The sequence below is a fragment of the Podarcis erhardii genome, assembly GCF_964252035.2.
Source record: "Podarcis erhardii genome assembly, chromosome: 3".
Lineage (NCBI taxonomy): Eukaryota > Metazoa > Chordata > Lepidosauria > Squamata > Lacertidae > Podarcis > Podarcis erhardii.
This window is the reverse complement of record NC_138507.1, coordinates 106,115,013-106,142,984: the sequence shown is the minus strand read 5'-3', so window position 1 is coordinate 106,142,984 and position 27,972 is coordinate 106,115,013. Positions and strand designations below refer to the sequence as shown.

At 45.8% G+C, this 27,972-nt stretch overlaps 3 protein-coding genes and 1 long non-coding RNA gene across 11 annotated transcripts in view; 2 read left to right on the top strand and 2 right to left on the bottom strand.

Moving 5' to 3' along the window:
• Positions 1–12,341, top strand: part of PPP2R5D (protein phosphatase 2 regulatory subunit B'delta) — a 65,242-nt gene extending 52,901 nt beyond the window's left edge. For 2 of the 3 annotated variants that reach the window (XM_081854738.1, XM_081854737.1), the window contains exons 14-16: positions 1,117–1,189; positions 4,172–4,288; positions 7,999–12,341. In XM_081854738.1, the coding sequence (XP_081710864.1) occupies positions 1,117–1,189; positions 4,172–4,288; positions 7,999–8,136 (328 nt within the window). In that variant the 3' untranslated portion in view covers positions 8,137–12,341. The remainder of the gene's footprint in view (positions 1–1,116; positions 1,190–4,171; positions 4,289–7,998) is intronic. The other variant, XM_081854739.1, reaches the window with a different exon arrangement.
• Positions 4,836–7,992, bottom strand: LOC309338072. Its single transcript, XR_014154667.1, has 2 exons — positions 5,946–7,992; positions 4,836–5,170 (listed from the first exon to the last, which is right to left on the bottom strand). It is a non-coding gene; the product is annotated as an uncharacterized lncRNA (long non-coding RNA).
• Positions 12,222–17,654, bottom strand: MEA1 (male-enhanced antigen 1). 4 transcript variants are annotated; one of them, XM_081855080.1, is made up of 5 exons: positions 17,373–17,651; positions 16,805–16,843; positions 15,353–15,633; positions 15,134–15,230; positions 12,222–12,915 (listed from the first exon to the last, which is right to left on the bottom strand). In XM_081855080.1, exons 3-5 carry the CDS (start codon positions 15,620–15,622, stop codon positions 12,752–12,754), a joined length of 531 nt encoding a protein of 176 aa, XP_081711206.1. In that variant the 5' UTR covers positions 15,623–15,633; positions 16,805–16,843; positions 17,373–17,651; the 3' UTR covers positions 12,222–12,751. The 4 variants fall into 4 exon arrangements, with proteins under 4 accessions (XP_081711206.1, XP_081711204.1, XP_081711207.1 ...); XM_081855078.1 differs by having other exon boundaries at positions 17,379–17,643; XM_081855081.1 differs by lacking the exon at positions 16,805–16,843 and having other exon boundaries at positions 17,373–17,654.
• A 1,662-nt stretch (positions 17,655–19,316) lies between these two features.
• The window catches only part of KLHDC3 (kelch domain containing 3), a 44,088-nt gene continuing 35,432 nt past the window's right edge, over positions 19,317–27,972 (top strand). Inside the window, exon 1 of one of the 3 annotated variants that reach the window (XM_081854925.1) lies at positions 19,317–19,449. The gene's annotated coding sequence lies outside the window, so the exon portion shown is untranslated. Of the gene's footprint in view, positions 19,450–20,802; positions 20,905–25,910; positions 25,934–27,972 lie in introns of those variants that run through there. The other 2 variants (XM_081854924.1, XM_081854926.1) reach the window with 2 other exon arrangements.

The window sequence follows — 27,972 nt, the reverse complement described above, 5'->3', positions numbered from 1 at the left end:
TATTTATATCCATTGTAAGGACCCAAGGAGAGCCCTGCTGGATCACACCAGTGATGTATCTGGTCCAGCTTTCTGTACTTACGCTGGCCTACGGGAAGCCTGCAAACAGGACCCATTTGTGATCCTCAGCAACCGGTTTTTGGAAGCAGAAGCTTTTCAGAGCAAGTTGAACAAGCACAGGGTTGAGCCTGTTAGGTACTCTTTGCCCCCAGTAAAACTGCCAGACTTAAGGGCTTAACTGTACTTGGCATTCCCAATTCTGCAAAGCTCTCGGTTCTGTGCAAAGGAGAACTTGACCTATGAGGTACTACAAAGCCTTGGGGAGGTGGTGGGCTCCTTGGGGTTGTGCCACAAATAAGATTAAGAAAGAGGGGAAGATCACATTAGGGATTTGTGCCTCCTTTATGAAAGGGCATGAACTAAGAGGACTCTTACGCTTGGAGACAGGGGTAAATCAGGGGTGACTGTGGTCCCTCAGTAATCTGAGGTGAAAGGATCAGCTGGGAACAAACTTGTCTCTTTGAGGCGCGGCTTGAGCGATTCCTCAGCCGTCTTAATTTTTAAAAAAGGAAAGAGCAGGGTAGAAGTGTTTACATTTGAATCCTCTTGGTAGGCAGCCTGCAGGAAGCCTCGTGCAAGTTCCAAAGATAACGGAAGCCCAGTCCACAGTAACTCGGAACAAGAGGAAAGCTTTCAGTGGAGCTGCCCCTGTTTTTGTGGAATAGCATTCCTGTTGAGATATAGCAGGCAGGCTGTCTGCAGTTTCCAAAACCAACTGAAGACATTTTTGTCCCATTGGCTTTCCCATCTGGATCAGTGGGTCTCTGTCATGGGTGTCTTACTTTGCATTCATACACACACACACACACACACACACACACCTGCTGTTGTTTGCTGTGTTTTTAACTGCTTAGCTATTTTAATTTAATTTTATTTTTTGTACATTGATATGTGTGGAAGGCAGTTAATTACCTAATATATCTGTTTAATATGGAGCATTTGATTGGGTTTCGAAAAATGGCATAACTTGACCAGAGCTCTAGAGGGAGGACGCCGGTTAAATGTCTAAATGAAAAAATAACACCCACCCTAAAATAAATTCCTTCTCCTCTTCAGAGGGCGGTTCAGGTTGAAGGAACGAGAAGAAATGTGGCACAAGATTGAGGAGCTGGCCCGCCAAAATCCTCAGGTAATAGTTGTTAGCAACAGAGGAAAGATATTTTGGTAGTGTACTTTCTTAGGTTACCAAACCACAAACTTGTTACCTTAACGTTAAACTCTATGTGTTTGCTCCAGTGAATAAGCATTGAACTATGCCTAGGACAGGGAACCTGTGTCCCTCCAGATGTTGTTGCACATGGAAATTGGAGCCCAGCAAAATCTGAAGGGCGCACCAGGTTGGCTGTCCCTGCACTAGGACCTGTGGTTTTAAATTTCTGCATGGCCCTGGTCGAGTTGCTGTTGGCTTCAGTTCCTTGTCTGTAAAATGGCAATTCTTGTCAGAGGTAGAAGATAAGAGATTATAAATAACAAAACCAATGGTTCCTTTGTTGAGCACAGTAGATATGTCTCCACAAGGTATTTGCTAAAACACACAGTTTAATTCTCCCTGGCAAAGTAGCATCCAGCTCCTGTCACCTCTGTTTGCTCATTTCAAATATGGTTACTAAACGCCTGCTTCATAGCTTGGTAAGTTTTGATATCTCTGGAACAAACATCGGAAGCCACCTTATACTGAGCCAGCTCTCATCCAGCTCAGTATTGTCTAGGCCAGGGGTAGTCAACCTTTTTATACCTACCGCCCACCAATGCATCTTTCTTGATGGTAAAATTTCCTTACTGCCCACCTGTTCTTAATGGAAGGAGGATTCAGCTTGTGCCGTAGAACCCCCTACCGCCCACCTAGAATCCTGAAATGCCTACTAGTAGGCATTAGGGACCAGGTTGACAACCCTGGTCTAGGCTGACTGGAAGTAGCTCTCCAGAGTTTCAGGCCAAGAGCATTTTGCACCCCTACTTGCAAAGGCGAGTAATTCTACCTGGGACCATTAGTTTATTTATATGCTGCCTTTTAGGGCACAGCCCCCACAGATGCAATTGATTCCCATTTTGAAAACTAAACATAAGATTCCAGAAACATAAGGAAGCACCAAATCTTGGGAATCAGTGGTGTAAAAGCACTTTGATACGCAAAGGCAGACAAGTCATGTTTGAAGGGTGATGCCGAAAGGGGCCTTCAGTAGTTCTACAGTAGTGGAGTTCCACAACTATGAGGCCACCACCAAGAAGGCCCTTTCCCTTTTGCTCACCAGCCCAGTTGACTGTTCTTGTGAGGATTCCGTGACGGCCTCTGCCATTGATCTTAGCAAACAAGCAGGATCTTTTATTACGTAAACGACCTTTGCACGGAAAACTTGTCCGCTGCCCCCGAGCTACAGCTCTTCCCTGGAGCAGTGACCTTTGGAAACAGAAGTGGTTAGCATCAAGAAAACATAATTAGGGAACAGCACAGCCTGCAGGTACGCTTCTGTGCCCTTTTGCATGTTACTCAGCGGAAGCTCCTTATATCTCGATACTAGAGTAACATAAAAGTGGGCTCTTTCTTCTCACAATCAGTGAAGCCAGGCTAGGAAATACTCTGTTGCAGGGCCCTGGGAGAACTGGTGGCCCTCCAGATATTGTGGGGCTCCCAACTCTCATCATCCTTGTACATTGTTGGCTGGGGCTGATGGGATCTGGAGTCTCGCCAGATCTGGAGGGGTCACAGGTTCCTGGCTCCTGCTTTGTATAAGCCATCTGTGTCAGAAGGAGTGTGATTTAGGAAAGATTCAAAGTGCTCAGTGCTCATCTGTGTGCTTCTCAGTTTTAAAGCCCTGCGGTTTTAAAAAGCGCAACACTTTACAGATCAGGTCGGGTAGCCAAATTGATACGTTCTGCCTTAGGGAGGAATTCTGTGTCACACATTCCCTCAGAACAAGCATTTCAGCTTCCAGATGAAACAAACCTCCCCTCCTCCAGATGCACTGTTCTTGGGGTCCTGTCAACACGCCCCCCCCCGCCAGTTTGTGGGGGGGAGGGGAGAGAGAGGGAAAAGGCCCTGTTTCACAAGCACAAGTCCTTGTGAGGGCTTCTGCTGGCAGGACTTTGTAGTGGAATCCACCCATTTTTCCCCTCTAACTCCCATTTTTAAAAAAACAAATATGAAATTTTAAATGAAATATTATTTTATAGCACTGCTCTTGTAGGAAAATAGGATGCTGTCTTACACTGAATCATGGCATTGGTCTGATCCCCATAGCGGAAGGGCTCTCCATTGCTCAGTGGTTAGAGCATCTGTTTGCATGCAGAAGGTCCTGGGTTCAATCCTCTGCATTGCCAGGAGTCTCTTGCTTGAAACTCTGGAGAGCTGCAGCCAGTCTGTGCAGGCAGTACGGAGCTGGCTGTCTCGCTCAGTAGAATGCATTTTGTTCCCTTGCATCTAGGATCAGTAGCAAATCCTCAGTATTAATTCCAGCAGGGCCTCATGCACCTCTGCACTTCCCCCCTTTAAGCCAAAGCTTCCTGAAGATAGGAACAACAACAACAAATAATAATAATAATAATAATGGTTAGCAACTCTTATCTTAATGTAAAGCGTCTGTGCTGATGTTAAAAACCAGAGTTTTCGCCACTTTGGGGTCATTTAGACCAGTGTTTCCCAACCTTGGGCCTCCAGCTGTTTCTGGACTACAACTCCCATCATCCCTAGCTAGCAAGACCAGTGGTCAGGGATGATGGGAATTGTAGTTCAAAAACAGCTGGAGGCCCAAGGTTGGGAAACACTGATTTAGACCACTCAGTACCTTGGACATGCTGAATTTTATAATCCACTCTTAATTGGAGTTTGACACCAATGCCATTTTGACAAAACAAAATTCAGAAAAGGGGGGGGGGCGGGGAGAGGAGAAATCCCACATGAAAGCTGCAGGGAACCGGGAGAAAAGTTTTAACCTTTTCTAATCCCATGTGCCATTTTCACAAGAAGGGAGAGCGTGAGCTGCAAAGGGTTTTTTTTTTCCTCCAGTGCTTTATCACACTTAACCTACATATATATGTGTTTAAACATTCGGCGTTTCAGTACTTGAGTTGCTGAGCTTGCGTTCCCATTTTTCTATGTGCTGTGTTCTTGCAGTACCCCATGTATTGCGCCCCCCCACCCTTGCCTCCTGTTTATTGCATGGAGACGGAGACCCCCACTGCAGAGGACATACAGCTACTGAAGAAAACGATGGAAACAGAGGCTGTGCAGGTGACTCATCTCTCTATCCTCCAGTGGGTCAGGAGTCCTTTTCTGTAATGTGAAAAGCAGAAGGGGTTCTTGGTGACCAGCGGAACTCCTCACGAGCAAGCAGCCTCTTCTCCCTAATAAGAGACCTCACCACCCACCTCCAAAGGCAGGCTGTAGGTCTTCAGGCTACCTTCCGCCGTTTCTCCGTGAGAGAGGGCAGTGGAAGGGAGGCTGGGCTGGGACTTCATTCCTGGCTCTCAGTTGTCTTGGGCTCATTTAGATTGGAGGGCCAGATTGGAGGGCCTTTGCACACTTGCAGCTTGCGGCAACTGGGACTTGCATGACGTCAAACCCATCGCCAGAGTCTTGTGGTACCTTAAAGACTTAACAGATTTGTGGTGGGAGGTCTGTGGCAATTGCTGAGCTAACACCTTGTAAGGAGCCAGTCGTGCTTTCCTTGCCAGAGGTTCCCGTCTCTGCAGTTGACACCAGTCTGCTAAACGCTGTGCTTGTTTAATATAGATTTAAACACTTAATTGTCACAGACTGTATTTTTTTTGGGGGGGGGGGTCTCATTTCGATCCCACCATGCCAGTTTCCCCAACACATACCTTCCGACGAAGGTTTCGCTTCATGCAGCTGACAAAGTGGGCATGAGTAAAGCTTGTGCCGTAGTGAACGTCGCAAGTCTTTTAAGGTCCCACAAGACTCGATTGCTTTTGCTACAAGAGACCCAACAAGGCTGCCTTTCTGGAAATGTTTGCATGGTGTTAGTTCACAAAGGATCCGACCGTTTCTTCATTAAACCACCGCTGAAGTGCAAGCCAAACCTTGCGTTTCTCGGCAAGCGGCTATCCCATGCCCTCAGAACTGTCTGCCATGCAAGTGTTACTGTATTTTTCGCTCTATAACACGCACCTGACCATAACACGCACGTAGTTTTTAGAGGAGGAAAACAAGAAAAAAATATTCTAAATGAAACAGTGGATGTATGTAATTTTTGTGGTTCATGCTGTGGCCACAGACATGTGATCTGACAGTGAGTTTGGAGTAGCCCAATGCAAAAATCCTGAGGATCCATGTGGATCCGTGCGTTGTAACCACGTTTTAAGTGGGGAGGGAAGGAAAAGCACTCAAGGGACAAGGAGCATGCGTGGGGTGGGTGGAGAAGGATGCTGCTAATAATGCAGAAGAGGGGTATAAGGGGAGAAGGCTCCTCTCCTCTCCCGCTTTGCTCCTTTAAAGCAAGCAGGCTCTGCTTTTCTCCCTCCTCCCCGCTCATCCCCGGCTTAGCGAGCTGAAAAACTTTGCTGCTATTTAGCGAGCTGAGTGGGGAGGAGAGAGGGACAGAGAGCCTGCTTGCTTTAAAGGAACCAACCGGACAGGAGCCACTTACACTCGTGTAAGCGGCTCTTCTCCCGCTTTGCTCCTTTAAAGAAGCAGGCTTTCTGTCCCTCTCTCCTCCCCACTCAGCGGCTCTTCTCCCGCTTTGCTGTTTCAAAGCGAGCCACGGAGGAGGGAAGGAAGGGGAACCATGGATCCTCTGCTCACAACTGTATCAGATCCCCACCGCCACCCGCACGCATTCCCTCCATAACACACACAGACATTTCCCCTTACTTTCTAGGAGGAAAAAAGTGAGTGTTATGGTGCAAAAAATACGGTATTTCCTTCTCACGCCCCCCACCCCAAAGCCCCGCTAATGTGTATTTTGCTTCTTTCCAATGTCCTTTCTGAAAGAAAAGAAAGAAAGAAAGAAAGAAAGAAAGAAAGAAAGAAAGAAAGAAATTGAGAACTGCACAGTTGCACAAAACCAAACAGACTTGCTTAGTCGTTTTTGCATGAATTGACAGACTCAGCGGAGCAGAGGGGAAGGCAGGAAGGGAGCAGCTAAACCATCCTTTGGCATATTGTCTTGGCCAAGTCACATGCTTTCTGTTTCAGCCAGAATAATCATCCCTCCTCACAGTGTCACACCTTGAACTATGTGGGATAGTGGTGCCTACACAAAATCACAGGGCACTGCAGATCAGCCATGGCCATGTGGTCAGGGCCGCCATGATTGGGCGTCCACCAGGATCCTCCCATTAGTGATTGCTGCTTCCCTCCTGGCATACTTGCTCTGCGCCTGAAGATTGCCAGTTCCCCTGTACTCCTCGCCCCAGCCACATCAGCCTCGTTCCCCCAGCTCCCATTCTGCTTACCTTTGCTCCCCGTGCAAATTCCCACACGGAAGCATTGGGAAGAGCTTGCACATCTGTGCTCCTTTGGGACACTACAGAAGTCCCATCCTTTGCCAGCCCAACATGCCCACCCCACCCCTGCCCAGCCCTGTGGCTGTTAGAAGGGAATGCTACCAGGCAGAAAGTACAGCTCAATATGCAGAGCTGCGTTATGACGGCAAATGCCAGGCACAGAGTCCCGTTTTGTCCAAGTAAACATGCTTACGATCAGGTTAAATGCCTTTGCTCATACGTTAGTGAGTGGGAGCACTGGAGTGCTTATTTCCGAGCCTCAATCTTCCCACTTTGTGAGACAGGCCTATTAAGCAGAAAAGATAAAGAAACAGCAGGCTTTATTTCTACCTAATGAAGAAATCTAAGATTCACCAGTTAGCCTTTATGCTTGCTTCTCAGCCTCTGTGTGTGTCTCCCATCTGCAAAATAGGATGTCTTCTAGACTGTCTTCTCCATGCTAATTCTGTTTATGATTTGCCCGCTCTCCCCCTCTCTCTCCGTTGATCTGTAGCCTGTGCCTTGACTCGCTTTCTTAACTTGCCAGCTTTGTGTGCAGTTTTATTAGTTCCTCATTCCTGACTGTGGCACTGCTGCTGTCTGTGGTGTGTGAGCTTGACATCATGCATTGCTGGAATTGCGTGGTGTGTGATGCTTTGCAAGAAAGCGCAAAGGCTGCATAGCACCGCTTGGGGAACCCTTTTCAGCCAGAGTGCCACATTCCCTTCTGGGCAGTCTCCTGGCGCCCACACGCCATCGGTGGGCGGGGCTAGAGGCAAAACTGGGCGGAGCAGTGAACGCAAATTTCACCTCCGTACAGCAGGCTGGTTTCCACACCCGATCATATACCCATCTCTGTCCTCGCGTCTTCCAGGCAAAAACACTTAAGAGTAGGGGTCAAAGCAGGGCTGCTGAGAGGTCCCGCTTGAGGAGAGCCCCATGGGCATAGCCATCAACTTTCAGATTTGAAAATAAGGGATCAGCAGCCTCACCTGTCCCGGGGACAGTCTACGGGATATCTAACAATCTGGGATAGCAGTGGGAAGCAGCGCTGAAATAATGGAATTTCCCGCAATTAAAGGGAAGGTTGACAGCTATGCCCATGGGTCACATAGAAAGGCCTCAAAACTTAGTCAAACAGGCATGTTTGCGCTGTTTTCCTTTTCTTTGTCTATTATTTATTTCAGGCTAGGCCCGGAAGGTGCTTCAGTAGGCAGCATCAAGAGGGCACACAAACCATAGGGCTGACTCCATGGCTAGGATCACCTTGGCACTGACCTCCAGTAAACTCTACAAAGTAGGCCGGGCTTTGCCAACCTGTCACTCTCCGGCCGGCTGGGGCTGATGGAAGTTGTAGTCCAAATGGGCCGGAGGTTGCCCGGTTGGCAAAGATGGTAGTAGACCCAGCCCCCAGAGAGAAGGGCCAGGCGAGGAGGAGTTGCGCCGCTCCCAGAAGCAGCCTCTGGCAGCTAACTTCTTGCGGGATCTTGTGCCTAGATGCTGAAAGACATAAAGAAGGAGAAGGTTTTGCTGCGTCGGAAATCGGAGCTTCCGCAGGACGTCTACACCATAAAGGCCCTGGAAGCGCACAAGAGAGCGGAAGAATTCCTCACCTCGAGCCAGGAGGCGCTCTGACGGGCTAGGGAGCCCCTGGAGGGAACACAGAAATGCACTTTGTTCTAATGTATAACTAGGGAATGAACATGGTGAGCTGTGCCTGTCCTCCGCTCCATTCTCATTCTTTCAGGTTAGATTTGTTTTTACATTGTACCTCATATCTCCCACGACACTGTCACTCCCTCCTGCTTTCTCTTCTTTACAAAGCTGTTTTTCGTGTGCACGTGTGAAAGGGAGCCTAGCCCCATCCATGAGGGGGTCATTCCACACAAGGGTCATCCCTGCTCCTCCTCCTGTCCCCCTCCCCATCAATCTACTCCAGTCCCAGGACCAAAGCATCGAGAGTTCAGCTGCAAACTTACTGTAGCCTTAGCCCAAGCTGGCGCCCTGCAGATGTTGTGGACCACAAATCCCATCAGGTAGTCCCGAACATCTGGAAGGCACCAGATGGTCAAAGGCTGGTGCTACAGTAATAATTCACTACAGCCCCCTAGCAATTGTTTATACCCCCCCCCCTTTTTATCTACACCCCACACAATGATATGGTCTGAAGAACGCAACGTATTATGTGAAACTGGCAGAGCTGCGTGTTACAGTTTGCTTCCTAGGGATCAAGGCAGGCTTGTTCCTTGGGGACCAAGCTAGATTTAGGAACATAGTTTTGCTCCCCCCCCCACCCCGGAATAAATGGCTAATTAGAGAGTACCGATTTGATTTGATCTGATCTCTATGAATAAGGGTCGCTGGCTTTTTGGTTGGGTTCTGTGCAAGGATGTAATCATTGTGTGTGTGTGTGTGTGTCAGTGTAAGAAAGAGATCATGAATGCAAATGGAGTGTGAGTCAGGGAAATTTACAATTTGTTCTATTTGCACTCTCCCCACCCCCCCTCCAATTGCAGCACAATGGCAGCCTTACATAGTTCTAGGTCTGGCCTGTGCTTTTTGCTGCTCGATCATTTGGAGTGTCCGTCCCAAATACAGACTAGTGATTGATCTATACATTTACCGCACAAGAGCCTCCCTTACAAACTGGTTGGCTTTTCTCTCTGCAGTTTCAGCTAGAGCTGGAGCGAGATTTGATGCTTTTCAGCAGATTCTCCTACTTGCCCCAACCTCCCTTTCTCCACTGCTGGGTTTCTCAGCTTGGGAGAACGCTGGACGAATTACTTCCTGACTTAAGTTCACAGCATACAAACAGCTTTCAAAGCATTTTTCATATTGGGAACAAGGGCGGGAGGGGACTTAACTGCACAAGCCAGGAAACACCTGTTGCTGTTTTCTTAATAGGGATCAGTACTTCGTTTGCTTGGGGGGGGGGGGGCGGGGACTAAGCCTCAGTGTGCTCAAGTTCATTTCAGCCGTTCTAGTTCCATGGGCCTCATTTTGGAAAGTCTCGGAGCACGAGATAGCAAAGGCTCATTTTAGGGTGGTAGCCAGAGAGGATTACCCCATTTCCCGTAAACTATAGGTTTTAGCTTGTGAGCCACTGACTCAAATCTCCTGCTCAGTGCAAGCAATCCAGAGCTATAGTGTTCTAGAGGTGGCCATCCAACATCCCCTTGTGGAGTTCCTGTAAGTTACAGCCTTCCTTGCCTCTAGGTAATTCGTTCCATTGTCAAACTGCTCTTAACTTCAAAATTTTTCTCCTATTAGTGAACCAAAATATATCCTCCTGTAATTTAAGGCCATAAGAGCTACTCTTGCCCTCCCCTCTAGGGGCAGAAAAGGACAAATGGTTGCCTTCTTTGTGATAGCTTTTCAGGTATTTCAAGCGCTAGCATGTCCGCCTTCAGTCTTCTCTTCTGCAGCTGTAACATCCCCTGTTACTTTAATGTATCCCTATGAGACTTGTTTTCTATAGTTGACCATGTTTGTTGGCCTCCGCTAAATCCAGTTGTCTATATCAGGGGTTCCATGGACCACTGGTGGTCCAGGAAATGCGTTTGAAGAACAATTACAATTTGAATTCCATAGAATTCTATACAATTCAAATTGTAGTACAGTATGAGAAATAAAAGAAGCAATAAAAATACAAGTAAAAACCATACAGCATCAAGCACAGCAGGTTACAACAGGCAGAGAAAAACCATTAAGTGGTCTCCCTCAAAGTTGGGGCACCCAGAACTGGACACATTATTCCAGATGTGGTCTGACTAGTGTAGAGTAAAATGGAACTACTACTTCTCATCTAGCCTATATTTAACCAGTTCACCAACAAAAATGTTAAAAAGACTTTGCCAAATGCTTAGCTGTAATAAATTACATCCAGAGCATTCCCACACTCCAAGCTAACGACCTGATCAAAAAAGTCTGAGATTCTTGACAAATCCATTATGACTTCAACTAATTGTTATCAAGATTGTATATATACATAATTTGTTCTAGTATCATAGTCAGACTGACTAGTCTATGATTTCCTAGATATTTCTTTTTGCAAAGTGGAGCAACAATTGCTTGTCTCCAGTCCTGTAATGCCTCACAACCATTCTCCAGGGTTTTTTCAATTAGTGCTTCTGCAAGTAAACTAGTGACTTCCTTTAGTACTCTACGATGTGATCTATATGCCCTGAAGCCTTGAACTCATTTGAGGTAGCTAGGTGGTTTCCTGACCAACTCCTTATTAAACTTGAATTAGCTTCATATGCTGCCATTGTTTACAGATTGCTGATTGAATTTCAGAATCATGGAAGGTCACAAAAGGGGAGGACCCTCATTCCTAATCAATTCCGCGTCAACCTTCTGTTTTATGAATTCTGACTTGCATTTCCCCACCTCAGATTCTAGGTTCCAGTCTTCTACAATTAATTTAAGGCTGTAAATCCAAGTACACTCACTCAGAAGTAAATCCCATTGAAAGCAGTGAGGCAACCGTGGGGTGCAGGAGGTTGAGACTGCAAGCCTCTCTCTCCAGCCTACACCACACTTTAAATCTTCATACGCTGTATTGCATTATCTACACACCTACTTCACTTCTGTTGTGTTTCTCCCTATTTCTTCTGTACCTAGATTAATTTTGTTCCAAGTTCCCTAAAACCCAGTTTCATAGATCTGCCTGCATCTCACTGAAGGTACCCACTTTCCTGTACTGGTAACTGATCTGCACCGTTGCTTTTCTGAATTTGCCAATTAGTTTGGAAAGGAAGGTGAGGCACAGGCTATTAGTACTCTGACATCCGGCCCATCAATCAATCATAGCTCCTCCACTGTCTGCTGCCAAAATATTTTCAATACCCGCTGAAGATGCTCTGGCTGACTGGTGAACAGTTTCTCTGAACACTAAAGCCCTTCTTTGAGTGAGACCTGCTTAAACCTCTTGCCATGTGCCAACTGAAGCAGCAAGAGGGAAGCAGAAAACCATGACACAAAAGGAAAGGGGGAGTTTTGATTAAATATATTTGCCTGTCTTTTCAGTGGTAGAATTGAATAGGAACCAGAATGAACTGAGTAGCCACTGGGCTTCAAGTGTAGCTGCTGGAGGGACAGTGTTGACTTGGAACTCTTCTAAAGCAAAGTGCAATTCAGTCAATTTGTGCCCCCCACCCCCACCCCAAGGCTGGGCTCTGCAGACGAGAACTATAGGGCACGTCCCCCCACCTAGCCCCATACACAACACAGCCCTTCTCTGCCTGCTGGAGTTTTGCAATGGTGGAGCAGGGCTGCAATTGAGCATCATGTGCTGTATGACATAGATGTAAATATAGCCTCTGTCTAATCTTTGTTTGGGGTCAGGGAACTTGTGTTTGGTACCTAACATTAAAGTTTAGTTTGCTGCCAATTCATTCCAGTGTCCTATGTATCTTCACGGGGATGGGAGAAGCTGTGTGAGAAAGGGGGCGAAAGAACTTAATGCCTTCCAGCCAAAATGAGCACCTCAAGCACACGGCTTCAGGTCACTATTCACTTTAATCCAGCTCTAAAAAAAAAAATCCCCTTGTGTTTCTCCCACTTTGCTTGTATACTTTCCCTACTTTTTACATGGACAGGGTTGGAGCTGCCTCTTTCACTTCTTACATAGCCCCTTCTCAAAGGGAGGGGGGGCGCAAGCAAAACTTAAGTGATGCATTCACTCTCTGGACACAAGTATTAAGCTGCTTTACAGTTCATTATGTACATATGGTGTACTTTATTTTCAGTAGAGTATTACATAGTATGACAGTGTTGGATTTTGTACAGATGTCCCTGTATGTACAGAACTAAATAAAATGGATCTCTTGAAAAGATGACACGCTGGACTCCACCTCATGGCCATGTTTAGCTCTTTAGCCCATGTGTCACTTGGAAAAGGGGGGTGGGGCTGGTGGGGGAGAGAGTAAACAGCAGGGCTAGAATCATGCATGTTGAAGGGCGATTTTATGAGATGGTTATTTCTCCTAGAGGCTTCTCCCTCTCCCCAAGCTTAGGAAAACAGCCTGATATCACTAGCACCACCACTCAAGTAGCTATGACTGGGTGTTACAAAACAAAAAAACCCATATGAATTAGGCCATATTTTCAATGCGACAAGGTGAACACAGAGTTTCAATGCTGGTGAAAGATAAATATCTAACCCAACCAGTTCAGAGACAATGGTTTAAAGTGCAGCACTTCTGTTCAGCTCTTTCGGCTAGAGGCAAGGATGCAGAAGAGCCAGCCTTCACTTCCATTCTGGCTTGGGGCTGCTCTGGCTCTGCCGGGCTTGCAGGGTTCGCTGCACCATATCCTGCCACTGGTCATCCGAGATTTCGTTGGCCCACGCAGGGATTCCAAGTGTGGGGAGCTTGATTCCGGCCATAGTCCTTTTCACCAGCTCCACGTGTTCTAGAGTCAAAGACAGCCGAGGAATGAGAGGGGCAGCACAAAAGGAAACCAGCCGCCAACACCACACACCCAAGACTCAACACAATTCTTTTCCAAGGATTTCCATATTCATGCAGTACTCAGTCTGTGAATAGATAAAGGGCAGCTCATCCAAGGTAGCAAGCAACCCAGGATGAAGGCTCAGGTTTACAGGGGGGGGGGTGGAGGGAATGAGGGACACATTTATGGGCCCATGGTAAGTTTGAACTAGGGGCTGGATAGCCAAAAACGATTGCTGCCCCACAAATCTTATGAACAAGAGAGACCACCATAGCAATTAGCCAACCCACAAACAGAGTTACCAGGCAAAACTGTGCAGCCAATAAGACACTAGTACATAGCTGTCAACTTTTTCCTTTTCTTGTGAGGAATCCTATTCGGAATAAGGGAATTTCCCTTTAAAAAAGGGAAGCGTTGATAGCTATGCACTAGTATCAGACAAGTGCTAAAACTGAATGGCAAGAATGGAGAGAAAAATGCCATGAAAGCTAGAGGACACTGTGTGTTTGGACTTCAGCAAGGAGAAGCCAGATTTAGACCCAGTAGCCCTGTAAAGTAGACTAGGTTGAGAGGGTAGTTATGTGTGGCCTTTACATAGCACTTGATCATAAAAAGGGGTCATGAACACAGGTGAAATAACCCCTCTGCTACCTTGCACTTTATGTGGGCTACATGATGCTATTGTAAGGTGGATTTGTAGCTGGTTGGCTGACCAAGGCCAGAGGGTGCTCACCAATGGTTCCTTGTCATCCTGGAAAAAAGTGATAAGTGGTGTGCTGCAAGGTTTTGTCCCGGGCCTGGTGTTGTTCAACATCTTTATAAATGACTTTGATGAAGGAATAGAAGAGAAGCTCATCAAAGTTGTACATGACACCAAACTGAGAAGAGCATGTAATGCCTCAGAAGACAGAATTGGGATTCAAGAGGATCTTAACTGATTGGAGAACAGGACCAAAAGTCATGAAAAGCAGTTCAACAGGAACTAGCAAAGTGAATTTCAGTATGGACATATGTAAGGTTCTACACTTAGAATAATCAGATGTGCAAATACAGGATCAGCAGCACCTGGCTTGACACAGCAGTGCATGTGAAAGGGATCTAGGGGTCCTAGTAGATCACAAGCTTACTGTGAGTCAACAGCGTGATGCAGCAGCAAAAAAAAGCTAACACCATTCTAGGCTGCATCAACATAAGTATAGTGTCCAGATCAAGGGAAGTAACAGGACCACTCTATTGTGCATTGGTCAGATCCCACTTGGGAGTACTGTGTCCCGTTCTGGGCACCAGAGTTTAAGAAGGAATTGTATGCTTAGCCTGGGAAAGCGAAGACTGAGAGGTGATATGGTAACCATCTTTAGATATCTGAAGGGCAGTCACGCAGAGGAGGGAGCATGCTTGTTTTCTGTTGTTCTAGGAGGTAGGACCTGAGCTAATGGATTAAAGGTACAAGAAAGGAGATTCCAACTAAATAGAAATACAGTGGTGCCCCGCAAGACGGAAAACTTGCTAGACGAAAGAGTTTTCCGTTTTGGAGGTGCTTCGCAAAACGAATTTCCTATGGGGACGAAAATGTCTTGCGAGTTCCTGCGGGTTTTTTTCCTTTTCTCCCCCCCCCCTTTTTCTAAGCCGCTTATCCGATAAGCCGTTAAAATCCGCTAAACCGCTAATAGCGCTAATCCGCTAAGCCGTCAATGGGCTTGCTTCGCAAGGCGAAAAAACCGCTAGACGAAGAGACTCGCGGAACGGATTCTTTTCGTCTTGCGAGGCACCACTGTAACTTCCAAGACTGTAAGAGCTGTTCAACAGTGGAACCAACTTCCTTGGCAGGTGGTGGACTCTTTCAATGGAAGTTTTAAAGCAGAGGTCAGATGGCCATCTGTCAGGGGTTCTTTATTTGTGATTCCTGCATTGCAGGGGGTTAGACTAGAAGACCTTTGGGATCCTTTCCAACTCTACAATTCTATGTAGGAATGGCAGGATAGAAATGCGATTTAGAGGTTATGGATTATTAGAGACCTAGAGAATATAACAAACTAGATAATCACAAGCCTTAAAAAAGGCAGAATGGAAAAAATAACATGGGCTGAATGTGGCAGGACTTACAGACACCAAGTTCTAAGACTGGCAATTCTCTCTTATAAAGACTAAAATAAATAAAGCTGCTTCGATATTATGTTACCTGGATCCATAGGGATAGAGCTGCGAGAGTTTTGAGCTGCAGATCCCTCCTCCTCATCGCTGTCCACAGGTGGGTCAGGCAGATGCAGTCTCATTGCCTGCATGCAGTGCATAAAGCCATTACAAGCATTAAGCACAGCACAGAGGCATGCTCATGCAAGAATCTGTGGCCCCACCTTGAGGAACCCCAAGACACATACTTGAAACAAAACTCTGTTACCTGAAGTCGCTCATTGATATCGGGCGTTGGCTCTGTGCTGGGTTCTGTTTCTTCAGCTGCTGCTATTCCCTGATCTGGATCTTGATTCAGTGGCTGGTACAAGTAGCCATTACTACCATCTTCCTCCTCCTCTTCAGGTTCTTCACTACTCCACTCCCCAGCAGGTTCAGGGGTTCCATCAGGTGTCTCTTGCAGCCCCAGCTCTTCGTGCTCATTTGGACAGATCCTCTCTGGACCCATAATCTGTGTAACCACTGGCTCCAAGGCCATGCACTAAGGATCTGAAGGGAAAACATGGAACTTAATCTCCGCAACAATACTATTGCTTAAAGTTGTATATTTGTCTGAGAAATGACTGAGAAAGAAGCATATCCTACAAAGAGATTGCAGGAAGGTAAGAGCAATAAGCACTCTAAGGCAGAACAGACCTACCTAAGAAAGTCCATTATAGTCAACTTTAGAGCCATCACCACATTTCACATCACATACTATACACTAAAGCAAGCATAGGCAAACTTGGCCCTCCAGATGTTTTTGGCCTACAACTCCCATGATCCCTAGCTAGCAAGACTGGTGGTCAGGGATGATGGGAATTGTAGGCGCAAAAATCTGGAGGGCTGAGTTTGCTTATGCCTGCACTAAAACATTATGCCACAGAATCAGAGTTGGGACCCTGAGGATCATCTAGTCCAACCCCATTGCAATGCAGGAATATGCAGCTGTCCCATATGGAGCTTGAACCTGCAACCTTGGTGTTATCAGCACCACGCTCTAACCAGCTAAGCTATGTAATGTGATGGGTTTCAGGCTGCCTTTCAGGGAACACCAGGATTCTATGGAAGCTTATCAGTAGCTTCCCATAAATACAACTTTATCATCACTGCTTTAGTTTTTCCTGCAATACACAGGAAAGCGTTGAGTGTTTTTATGTGGCTCAATTCTAGTTTGTCCAGTTACGGCAAAGCTCAATAGCCATGGCCAATGTCAAACCTGCATATGTCACTGTTTCCCTAAGCCAGAGATGGAAAACCTGCAGCCCTCCAGATGTTGGCGCACCCACTTCTATCAGCCCCAGCCAGCATGACCAATGGTCAGAGATTATGGAAGTTGGTAGTTCAACAACACTTGGGAGGGCTGTGGGTTCCCCATCCTTCTCCTAAACAAGGACACTTCTTCAGGGTAAATTAGCTTCCAAGTCCTATATCCCATTTGCCTCTCACCCACATCAGTTGAGGGCCAGGTTTCATAACTCATTAACTAGAGGTAGCTATTCATCTCAGTATCTCATATTGCCTTCTATGGGACAAATTAATAAGCTGTAATGTGGGTTAGGAAACAAAGAGTTAGATTTAGGCCCGCTCCATTATCTTCTATATAACCCAGTGACAGCCACTCCCATGGAAGAGACTTTAAGAAAGCACTTTAAGACAATGCAGTTTAGACCAAACTCACCTAGAACCCCTAACAGCGATTCAGTTCTCCAAAGTATTTCTAAAATAATAATAATACAATAAGTTACTATTATTAAAACTGTTCTATTATGCCAAGCTTGGACGCATGCAATATAAAAGCATGGTGATTAATCACAGAATCGGCAACAATCCTGGCTCCCCCTTCCCTTTGAGGTGGAGTCATGGCTCTGACTCGCACCTCCGTAAAGTTACTTGCCTTCAAGATGCCTTTTCGCTTTTGCTGCTACAGAGTAACATGGCTACCCCTCTGGAAAATAAACAAACTAGCCTTAGTCAGCCCAGGTTCAGGCTCCCCCCTACCCACCCCACCGGGACGATGGACAAAAACGTGTCTTTCCGGGTTTCAGAAGGGTTTCCATATACGCCCGTCGTTATGGACCTTTCAAAACGCCCTATAAATGCTGATCCTTGTTGTCCTCGCCCCCACCACAAAGACCTCCATTTCCAACACCGCCTGCTCTCGCCGTTTCGCCTATTGCCCTCCATGGCTGCCTGACGCCCAGCAAACCACAGCCGCGCCCGCCACCCAGAGCAACAAGACCCCCTGCCTTCACCCAGAAGGGAGTTCCGCCTTCCCGATCGGAGGCCGATCCCAGCCGCTCAGCCTCCGGAAAGGACAAGGCGCACAGGGCCACTGGGAATGACGTCATAGCCGTGCGCGGCGGGAGGAGCCGTAACTATGGCAACCTGCTCCCCATCTTGGGCGAGGTATACAGGTCTCCCCCGCCACCAGCCCTCGCCTCTCCGTTGGCCCCTGGCACTTCTAAAGTCGACGAGCGGCTGTGTTTGATACGGTCACAAAGCACGTTGGAAGGACTGGCCAATAGCTGCCGCCTTGCGCTTCGGGAAAGCAGAAGGCTCGTGCAACAAAAGGCACTCGCCGGGAATCGGGTCTCAAGTTACGGTGATGGGCACCCCAAATGCATATAGGTTAGCAGTTCGGTAAAACCATACCTCCAAACCACTTCTTCGTCACCAGGCCAGTTTTTATCCTTTTTAACACCACGCGGAGGCTTTTGGTTGTTGCTGCTGGTGGTGGTGGTGGCAAAAATAAAAAATAAAAAATGTTTCTCTTTTGCACCGTGGAGAATTACGGAAATGCCTTTCCGACAGCGCATGCACGTGCACTAGAATTGCCCGACTTCCAGCAACCTCTGGGGCTGTAGAAGTCAAATCTCTCTTCAGGTTAGAGGTTGCATCTTAAAGGCGCTCCCACCCACACAGACACCCTGGGCAAGAAATTCGCTCACCAATTTTGTGACATACCTTTTATTACTGCACTTCACGCAATGCAAGCTGGCTAGATTTTTTGGGCTGCAAGTCGCTCTGAGTTGCCTTGGGCAAGATAAAGCGCCTAACAAATGCAAATAGTAATAGTAATAGTAATAATAATAATAATAATAATAATAATAATAATAATAATAATAATAATAGAGCGAGGGACGGAGCTGCCGGTCATCCTCTGTGAGAGGGGTACAGGAACATTGTTCCTATTTTTATCTGCGGAAATTTGAAGGTCAGGGTATGCAGGCTGTGTAGAGGATGTAAGGGGTATGTGTTAAATGGCACTGCATACCACCATATAGGCATAAAGTCACCAAGTAGAGTTGCCACCTGTCCTTTATCATAAGGGATTATTCCTTTCTTCAAGGAAAAATATGGGACCCATATTTTGCTTGACCTGTCCCATATTTTGCCCGACCAAAGGTGACAACTCGACCACCAAGTGCCCTACTATAGGAAGGATCCAGGTGAATTCCTACCTACGGGTGTTTATTGTGAATTTTTAAAAATGTAATTCAATGTTGCCTGTAAGACACGTTGGAAGGGTTTGTATGCTGAAAGACGGGGATAGAAATACTTGCAATAAATAACTACAGTTGCCCCCCGCAGAGCTACAGTTCCCAGCACCTTTAACTACAGATCCCAGGGTTCTTTTGGGGGGCGGGGAGTGTGCTTTAAATGGTGCATACGCAGCCGTAGTTAAATCTTCTTTCTCTGCCAGTTCTCCCAGGTTCCTTTTCTCCCTCCGGGCTTATTTCTGGAGCTTGGCTTCTGGAGCACGCACCACCCACCTACCAACCTAAGGCTATTCAGTCCAGAGTCCAAAATTACCTGCACCCGCCGCGTGTGCACAGAATCGCTTTACCAAATCCGTATCAAGTGATCTGGACCCGTTATGTAAATAAGGTAACCTTCATCCAGCGCGAAGCTGTGGTGCAAAGAGCTGCAGCGTCCAGGGGCTTCTTAAAATCCCCTTTGCAGGCGTGGGTATGTGAAGACGCTGCCCGCCCCCATTTCGTGGCCATTTTTTTTTTTTGGAAACCGGCGTGCTGGGGTCCAGGGTGACGGGGTACAGAAGAACACCATATCTCGCTATATCTGCCTGCCCTCCCAAGACTACATTTCCCAGACTCCCCTCGGCGGGCGTGGCGCGTCATCCTCAGCCGTTGTGCGCCGAAGCTGGGCCGGAGGGAGGGAGGGAGGGAAGGAGCGGCTGAGGCGCCTGAGGAGAAGGCTCGGGGCTTGACCGGGCCGTTAAGGAGCGCCGGGAGAGCGGGTTCGCGCGACCCTTCGGGGCCGCGGGCCGGCCCCGCGTCCCTCTCCTCGCCCGTGGGGGGGCAGGTAATGCGGCTGAGGCGCCGGGGCGTGGAGGGAGCCCCTGTGGAGGAGGGCCGGGGGGCGGTTGTGCCGCGGGCGCGCGGCGTTGGCGGCGCTGACCGTTGGGGCGGCCGGGATCCGAGAGCCGGGATGCGTCTGTCAAGCTTGGGGGTGGGGCACGGGGGTTGTTCTGAGGGACGCGTCGGTTATAGAGTCCCTGCAGGGAGAGAGAAAAAAATACATAGAGAGAGACGCGGCTGAGGGGTGTGCCAGGTTAGGCTCGCATTGTGAGCGCCGGGGAGCCCAGAGGAGCTTTGGTGCATTTGTTTATTCTGTCGGGGGTCAATCTGTCTGCCAGGGCCGACCCGAGTCGTTTTGCTGCCTGAGGCGGAGCAGCAGATTTCGTACCCCGCCGCCCTCAACACACGCACGCACACGCGCGCGCGCGCTTCTCCCCCCGGTGTCAAGAGTGCAAAGTCCTCAAGCCATGCCAAGTTGTTTTGGCGCATGAGGCAGAAGATCCTGCAAAAGGCCTGTCCTCCTTCCTCTGCACCCCATCCCCGCCCCGGCGGTCAAAATACGACAATAGCTTTTAAACGGTTTGGCGTTTGCTGCCCCTCCCCCTCCCCAAAAAAACATTGATCTGCCCAAGGGTGCCGTTTAACGCACCCAATGGTAGTGCCAGCGCTCCCAAATAAATGCCCGTGGCAGTCTTAAAACAGGGCAACCCTCTCCTTTCCTGGACAGTGTGTAAAGTTGCATTTTGCAGTATTTTCTAGGCATGTGGTTTTTCTGCACTAGGGTGCTAGTTCTGTTTTGGGGAGGTGGGAGCTCTATGAGTGTTCATTAGGATGGTATATGAGAAAAATCATATAATAAATGCCTGTTATCCCTAAAGTTTTATGGAGTTTGGTTTTCTGCTTTTTCCTTTCTTCGTTGGGGCATTCTTCTGCGTTATTATTATCATTGTATAATGCAGCACCATCAGTGTACATGGAACTGAGATGCATGAGCAAAATTGACAGTGTCCCCAGTATAGAACAGTATAGAACAGATAATGGTAAAACAAGAGGAAGTGGGGCATGGAAGAATGAATGTAGTAAAATGCTGTTGCTATACTTAGTTGGAAATAAAGGAATAAACCAAAGGCTTAATCTGGAATAATTCTGGCATCCTGGGTCAGTAGTCATCTATGGACACAGTGTTTTGACTGACTGGAACCTCCATTTCACCTATTGATATGTGCTGAAAATGTGGATTTTTTCTCTCTTTCTGCTACACTTAACACAACTCTTGGTACTTTTATATATTTAAGAACCCCATTGTTTTCTTCTTTATTCCCAAGAAACTCTGGAATAACTCTTAATTCTAATGTAGATTAGAACTCCCATCAACATTCTCAGAAGAATGGAGAAAATATTCCACCTGTCATGTCTAAAGCATCCAGATACATTGTACATTGAGCAGGACAAAATTCAGGTCAGCAAATCCTGGAGATGGCAACTGAAATTCAAGGGCCGGCATGTTAAAGGCTTTCTTATTGTCTGTATCCCTGGAAGCTACAGACTTGCTTAAACATTTATGTTCATCATTTGGTGATTGCAGCTTCAAGTATACATTGGATGTGTGAATGAACCATCACAGATATTGCCCATCAAATAGGACTTTCACATCACATCAAAACAACAGAATTATTCATACAGTGGCTTGTTATAAAGTTTAGAAAAACTTAAGTGGTAAACAAGCATGTGTGAATCAATTCTGTTTGTTCCCAGTTGAGGTCAGATTACTTTTCGAGTCTGCCAGATAAGCAGGATCCTGTTGTCTGGGTGTGATACTTTTTCTTATAATAACTTATCCATAATAAACTCAAATTTTATTCCTGCACACAACTCAAAAACAATGGTTCCTGGGTCTTTTAAACCTGTTAATCCCTTTGTAAACAAGCCTCATGTGCCACATATGCACATAAAACTAGTCATCTACCACTCACCTTAGCTTTTCCTAGTTACTTCTACTCCCAGTGTGACTTAGCATGGTGCATACTCATGCTAACATGAATAAGTTATACCAGTGTGCTTATGCCCTTTCGGCTGATAGCTGAGAAGCACATACAGTGGTACCACTGGTTGCGAACAGGATCCGTTCTGAAGGCCCTTTCGTAACATGAAAAGCCCGCAACCTGAAACGCCATATCTGCACAGGTGTGCGGCGCTATTTGGCACTTGTGTGCATGTGCAAAGCACAATTTAGCGCTTCTGTGCATGCGCAAGCAGCAAAACCCGGAAGTAACCCTTTCCGGTACTTCTGGGTCACCGCGGGACGCAACCTGAAAAAATGTAACATGAAGCAAATGTAACATGAGGTATGACTGTACTCACTTAGGCTGTGGTCCTAATCACAATTTGAAACAAGTTACTCAGTAACTTAGGAGAAAAAAGATACGAGATCAGGATTTTAGCATGTATTAGTTACACATCGCATACTTTAACCACCCTGCCAAGCTCAATAAATTATTATTCGTACCCTGCCCATATGACTGAGTTGTCCCAGGTGGGTGACATAATAATGCCCCAGATGGGTGGCATGCTAAAGCATCAAACATTAAAAACTTCTTTATACAGGGCTGCCTTCAGATGTCTTCTAAAAGCTGTATATTTATCTCCTTGACATCTGATGGGAGGGTGTTCCACAAGGCAGGCACTCCATAGAGTGGCTAGAGGCAGAGTGGGGGAGTACTTTGATCTTTTTTATGAAAAAGAGAATGTGCAACATTGAAGTAATAGTACCGTAATTAAGGATTTTAATAACTAAACCCAATTTAGCTCTTGAGTTCAGTAGCACCATTAAGACCCTTTCTGCACTGCAACTTAGAATTCACTTTAATTTCATGCTGTGTCAGTTTGCTGTATTTAGTTTGTTTCTATTTAGCGTAGATGTTGATTAAAGCACATTAGTATCTGGTTGTTCATACTTTGCAGCGCTACAGTGAATTTATGTGATGGGTTTTTGATGGAAGGAAAAAACCCCACCTTTTGACATTAACCACCAGAGTGCTTTAAGGAATAACATTTGAGTGCTGTAATTATAGGCAAATGAAAATAATGTATTCTTAATGACAAGCCAGGCCCACATACTTTTGGAAAAGTTAGAAGTGTTCACATTTTCTTTTTTCCAAGTTAAAATTACCATACAAAGGATCCGTGATTTCACATTTAGAGCTTTGTTCAGAGTTTCAGTATCCTGTAGAAGTTGCAGCTGCTTCAGTCCAAATATGTAATAATGCAACTTTGATGGTCACTGAAACATTGACAATATTAGTGCTGTTTTTATTGAAGTGGGCATGCAGCTAGGTTTCAAATATTTTGTCTTTATATTTTGACTGCAGAACCATTCTGCTTCACTAAGAACGGCATCACTAATTTGGGTCTGTCATCATTTTGTCTATAGCTTGATTTCAAAATGGTTAGTGCTGGGTATTTAGGCTGACTTCACTTTTTGAGCAGTTGTCTAATCTCAGAAGGTGCAGCTGTGTGCCTTGTTTAAGCTAGAAGGCAAAGTGTTGGGTTGCTTGCCCTTTCCAAGACTGCAAATGAAGTAGCTTTACAAGGTGCATGTTCCCTCATTTACCGTAGGTTGTTTGGTAAGCCCTTATTTATTAATCCTGAAGTTGTTATTGCTGTCAGAATGGATTCTAAGATGTCTTTCTCACTATTTTTGAAGCACTCTATAAAATCACATGTTCCTGTATCACATGTTTGTTTTGATATGTCAGCTGTTGAGCTTTCAGCCAAACAAGACTATTTTAATTTGCTACTTTTGTATAGATTATTATGTATTATCTGCATTAAAAGGTTTTGGGGATACAGTATTGTGAACTTGTTATGTGATAAATGCACACCTTTATTCTGCCCCTTGTAGACATGGTAGACAGTCGCCCGTGCCAATCAGAATTTGTCACTTCTACACGTAACACAGAGTAAACATCCACTTGATACACAAATCAAGGAACACACAGAGTTTCACACAGTACCTTAATAAAGTACAGTCATACCTTGGGTTGTGAACGCTGCGGGTTGCACGTTTTCAGGTTATGGACCGTGCCAAACCCTGAAGTACCGGAACGGGTTACTTCCAGGTTTCGGTGCTTGTGCATGCGCAGAAGCACTAGATCACACTTTGCACATGCGCAGAAGCACAAAATTGCGTTGCATGTGCACAGATGCGGCACTGCGGGTTGCAAACGTGCCTCCCGCATGGATCATGTTTGCAACCCGAGGTTCCACTGTATTTCTGATAATGTGCGGAGCGTTCAATACTTCCCCTTGTGCTTATTATGATTGTACTTGGCAGGTTTACTGATTGCATTCAGTCAGTTAGCTTTCTTGCCCATAAAGAGACCTTGTATTTACTGTAAATAGCATGTTAGACTCTTGGCAGGCATGAAGCATATTGTAAGAGTATTGATTTGTTAAATAATTTCTATGCTGTTCTGTCGTTTTTCATGTGTGCATATGCAGGAGTTAGCTGCAGTAAAATGGAAAAAGAAATTTTTGGAAAGATGCAGACAGGGAACTGAATTTGTAAAACAAGCTCCTGAAAGAAATTGTTGTAGTTCTCTTTTGCAAGTTAGGTGAGAGCTACTTCTGAAATGTGTATAGGCAAATTGTGTGGACTGAAACTTAGGGTTTTATTCGGCTTAACACTAAGGAGAACATTCTCCTCCTTTCCCTGCACACTCCCTAAGTCTGTTTTGGGGGTCCCCCCCAATCTTCCAGAGCAAATGGGGGACATTACAAATACTACCTACTAGCAGTGCCTGTTCTTTATTAGGATTCACCCTCAGTTAACTGGCAATCATCCAACTCATTATCACCTCAAGGCATATTGTTCTAAGCTAGTTAGCTAGATAAAAATAAATTCATTACATTGTGATATAAAGGTTTTTAAGTCTCTGTGATAGTTAATATGTTTGGATTTCTTCCAGGAAAACTAGAACAGAATTTCCACAGATAATTTTCATGGAAAGTCTCTTTAGAGCAGGGGTGAAGAACCTCTGGCCTTCCAGATGTTGCTAGATTCCACCTCCCACAATCTCTTACCATTGCCCATGGTGGCTGGGGCTGATTGTTGGAAGTCCAACAACAGCTGGAGGGTCACAGTCCATTCCCCCCCTCCACAACCTTCTATGCCTGGAGTCTGAACCTTTCCTGTGGCTCCTCCTTACTCAGGTTATTGCTTGAAGTCTATGCAACCCTATAACCAGGCTGATTTTTTCAATGTTGCAAGATCTTGGTGGTAGCGATGGGGTGGGAGCAAGTTGAAAAGGTAAAGGGTGCGTTGAAATTGAACAGGTGCTTCAGTCATTGGCAAACAAGAGCTGCCCTTCTGTTTGAATATAGCAGTTTCTTCTCTCTGCTGTTCAGATGACTAATGGTGTTTATGGAATTTCTGGCTTGCTTCATGACTTCTGTTTATAGCAAGTTTCTCCTGGAGACATGCATCTAATGCACATCCCTCTAAGATTCCTGGGATCTTTCCTTGAGGAATCGAATGACTGTCAAATTGGGTCTCTTGGGGTTTGGGGAATGGAATCTTGACATTGTGGTCTTCTGATTAGTAATTTAATAGGAGGGATCTATAAATCAACATAATGTCATGGAGTGGGAGGCTAATCTCTGTAGGCTATGGAGAAGGCATCTTTTGTGTGTCTAAATGAGCTCTGTCACATCTCAGCTGAAGCATCTAACACAGTAATTTACAATATAATACAAAAAAATTAAAATCCAGACGTTGACATCAAAAGCCAATTAAGACTCACACCAGTAGTAAAAATAATAGCTAAGACTGCAAGGAACAGCAAAACCAAAATGATCTCCAAAGATCTGCAAGTATTATTGCCTTCACCTGATGTCCAAATTTAGTATGTGCCAATAAAGTGGCACTGGAAGGAGAGCATTCTGCACATAGGGCACCACCAATGAAAACCCCTATCTCTAGTAGTCACCTACCTCATTTTTAAAGTTGAGACACAGAGATTCTGTCACAGGTATTAATGGGTAAGCAGGTCTGCGTAGGAGTAGACAGCCCTTCAGATAACTTGATGCCAAGCTGAATAGGTCATTATAGGTCAAAATCACTACAATACGTTGAATTGTACCTGGAAACAAATTGGAAGCCGGTGAAGATATTTTTAAGCTGATGAGTTCTTCTGAATGGCCAATATTAGTCAGTAATCTGGCTGTTATATTCTGAAACAATTGAAATTTTAAAAAAATCAAAAAATCAAGGACAACCACATGTGCAACATACTGTATTGCAGCAATCAAGTCTGGATGTTAATCTGGAAATTTTTGAAATTCTATAGTGTTTGCTTATCTCTGATGTCAGAATGGCCATACAGCATAACAGAAGGAGGCCAAGGAAAAGAGAGAGGGAAAAAAAATCCAAGGTTCCAAGGCACCTGCGGGTGCTCAGCTGAGGAGGAGGATGAGCACTTGACTGGCAGGTGCTGCTTGAGATGGGAAGCTAGATTAAATTCATGAGGTGGAAAGAGGTTGGGATTGGGTAGATTTGGTGTGGGTGGTGTGTAAATGTAGCTTGCTGTAGAGGTTGGTTCCTTTTGATTTTAGCGTGGACTGTATCTTATTAAATCAGCTTACATAAGTGATCAGATGTATGACCTTTTCTATGTCAGTCTTTTCACAGCTGGTATTCCTACTAATGGGTATGGACAGTATCCCTTTCTTGTGGCTTGTCACTTCAGTCTTGCTGAAAAGGAGGTACTGGATCAGAAAGGATTAAAACACCTGCAGTGTGTTGTCAAACATAAGAAAATCTGTTGCTCCTCTGCCAATAGCAAAGAGAAAATGAGGTTGAGGGGCTTACAAGGGTAGCAGGTTCAGTAGTTACAGCTGAGGCTACATGACAGCAGCTCAGCTGTCGCCCCGACCCCTATATGATATGCGTAAAGGTTTTGCTAGAAATAACTTGGGTTTTGCTCTGGCAGTTCAGTGGTTTAACAGTGAAATATTCTCTCTGCAAGGGACGCGGGTGGCGCTGTGGGTTAAACCACAGAGCCTAGGGCTTACCAATCAGAAGGTTGGCAGTTCGAATCCCCGCAATGGGGTGAGCTCCCGTTGCTCGGTCCCTGCTCCTGCCAACCTAGCAGTTCGAAAGCACGTCAAAGCACAAGTAGATAAATAGGTACTGCTCTGGCGAGAAGGTAAACGGTGTTTCCGTGCGCTGCTCTGGTTCGCCAGAAGCAGCTTAGTCATGCTGGCCACATGACCCGGAAGCTGTACGCCGGCTCCCCCGGCCAATAAAGCGATATGAGCACCGCAACCCCAGAGTCAGTCACGACTGGACATAATGGTCAGGGGTCCCTTTATCCTCTCTGCAGTTGTTACCCCCTCACTTTCACTCCAATTTCCATTTCCATTAAAAATGGGAAATGGCTCACTACTTGAGACATGGAATGAGCTTGATTAGTACATTCAGCCTTGGGAAAATCTGTTTTCAGCAAGCCCTTCTTAGGCTTCTGGTTGCTCTGCATTTTTCTGGCATGCCATACCTTACCCTGTTATTATGCTATTGATAGGAAACTTCTATTGTGTTTTACTTTGAGAAACTAACCATGAAGTGGCTTCACCTCTGTGAACACATTCTACTACTTTGTATGTCTCATTTGTCTTCTGGGTGCTATTCCATGGTGGTTCTTCTAGTCCCTTATGTACTATGCTGTCTCCCAAAAGTGAATAAGGGCAAACTAGATTCTAGAAGTTTGCTTTTGCAGCAATTAATTTGACTGTGTACAGTCCATATTGCCCTTGTTTAAACTTTAAGATGCTGGGTCACTCTTTGATAGGCTGACTGCTCTGAGATTTTTGCTGTACATGGACAAAATTATTGTTCTTTCACATTTGAGAACATGTGGTGGCATGTCAGTGACTTTCAGAAGGCATCCTCAATCTGAAAGCAGTGACATGAGTTTCTGACTGTTTCTCAAGTTGTGTGTCCTGGAGATCTTAGAAATTTGCAAGTTTCTTGTCTTATTTTAGTAGCAGCATGAGTAACTCAGTCTCCCTAGTAATTAGGCAAGTGTCCTCATTGCTGCTCCTCATTATGAAAGGCCACTAACCATGCCTGTGTTGACACTGGCTTTCATTTCCTGCTGTCTTGGAATGAATAGCCAATGGAGTGCATAAATGTCAGGAGTGAGAAAAGTTGCTGGATTGTTATTCTGCTGGATGTAACAGTGAGTTGGGATGTGCCTGAAATAGAACAGTCTATATGGCCGGCCTCAAGCTGACTGGATCTATTTTTAAGTGCTACTAAACCACGTAGCTGGAAACACAGCTTTTCAGGTTACATATTCTCAAGGACTGAGACAACAGCATGGTAGGGACACGTCCTTTGCGTGCACTTGAGAAATAGTGGGTGCAAGATTGCTTTGGTGTTTGGGGGAAGAGAGTATGTGAAGATGAATGGAGATTTTGTTTGCTTCTTGCTGGGCTCATTTGTTCTGGAACATAAAAGAGATTTTGA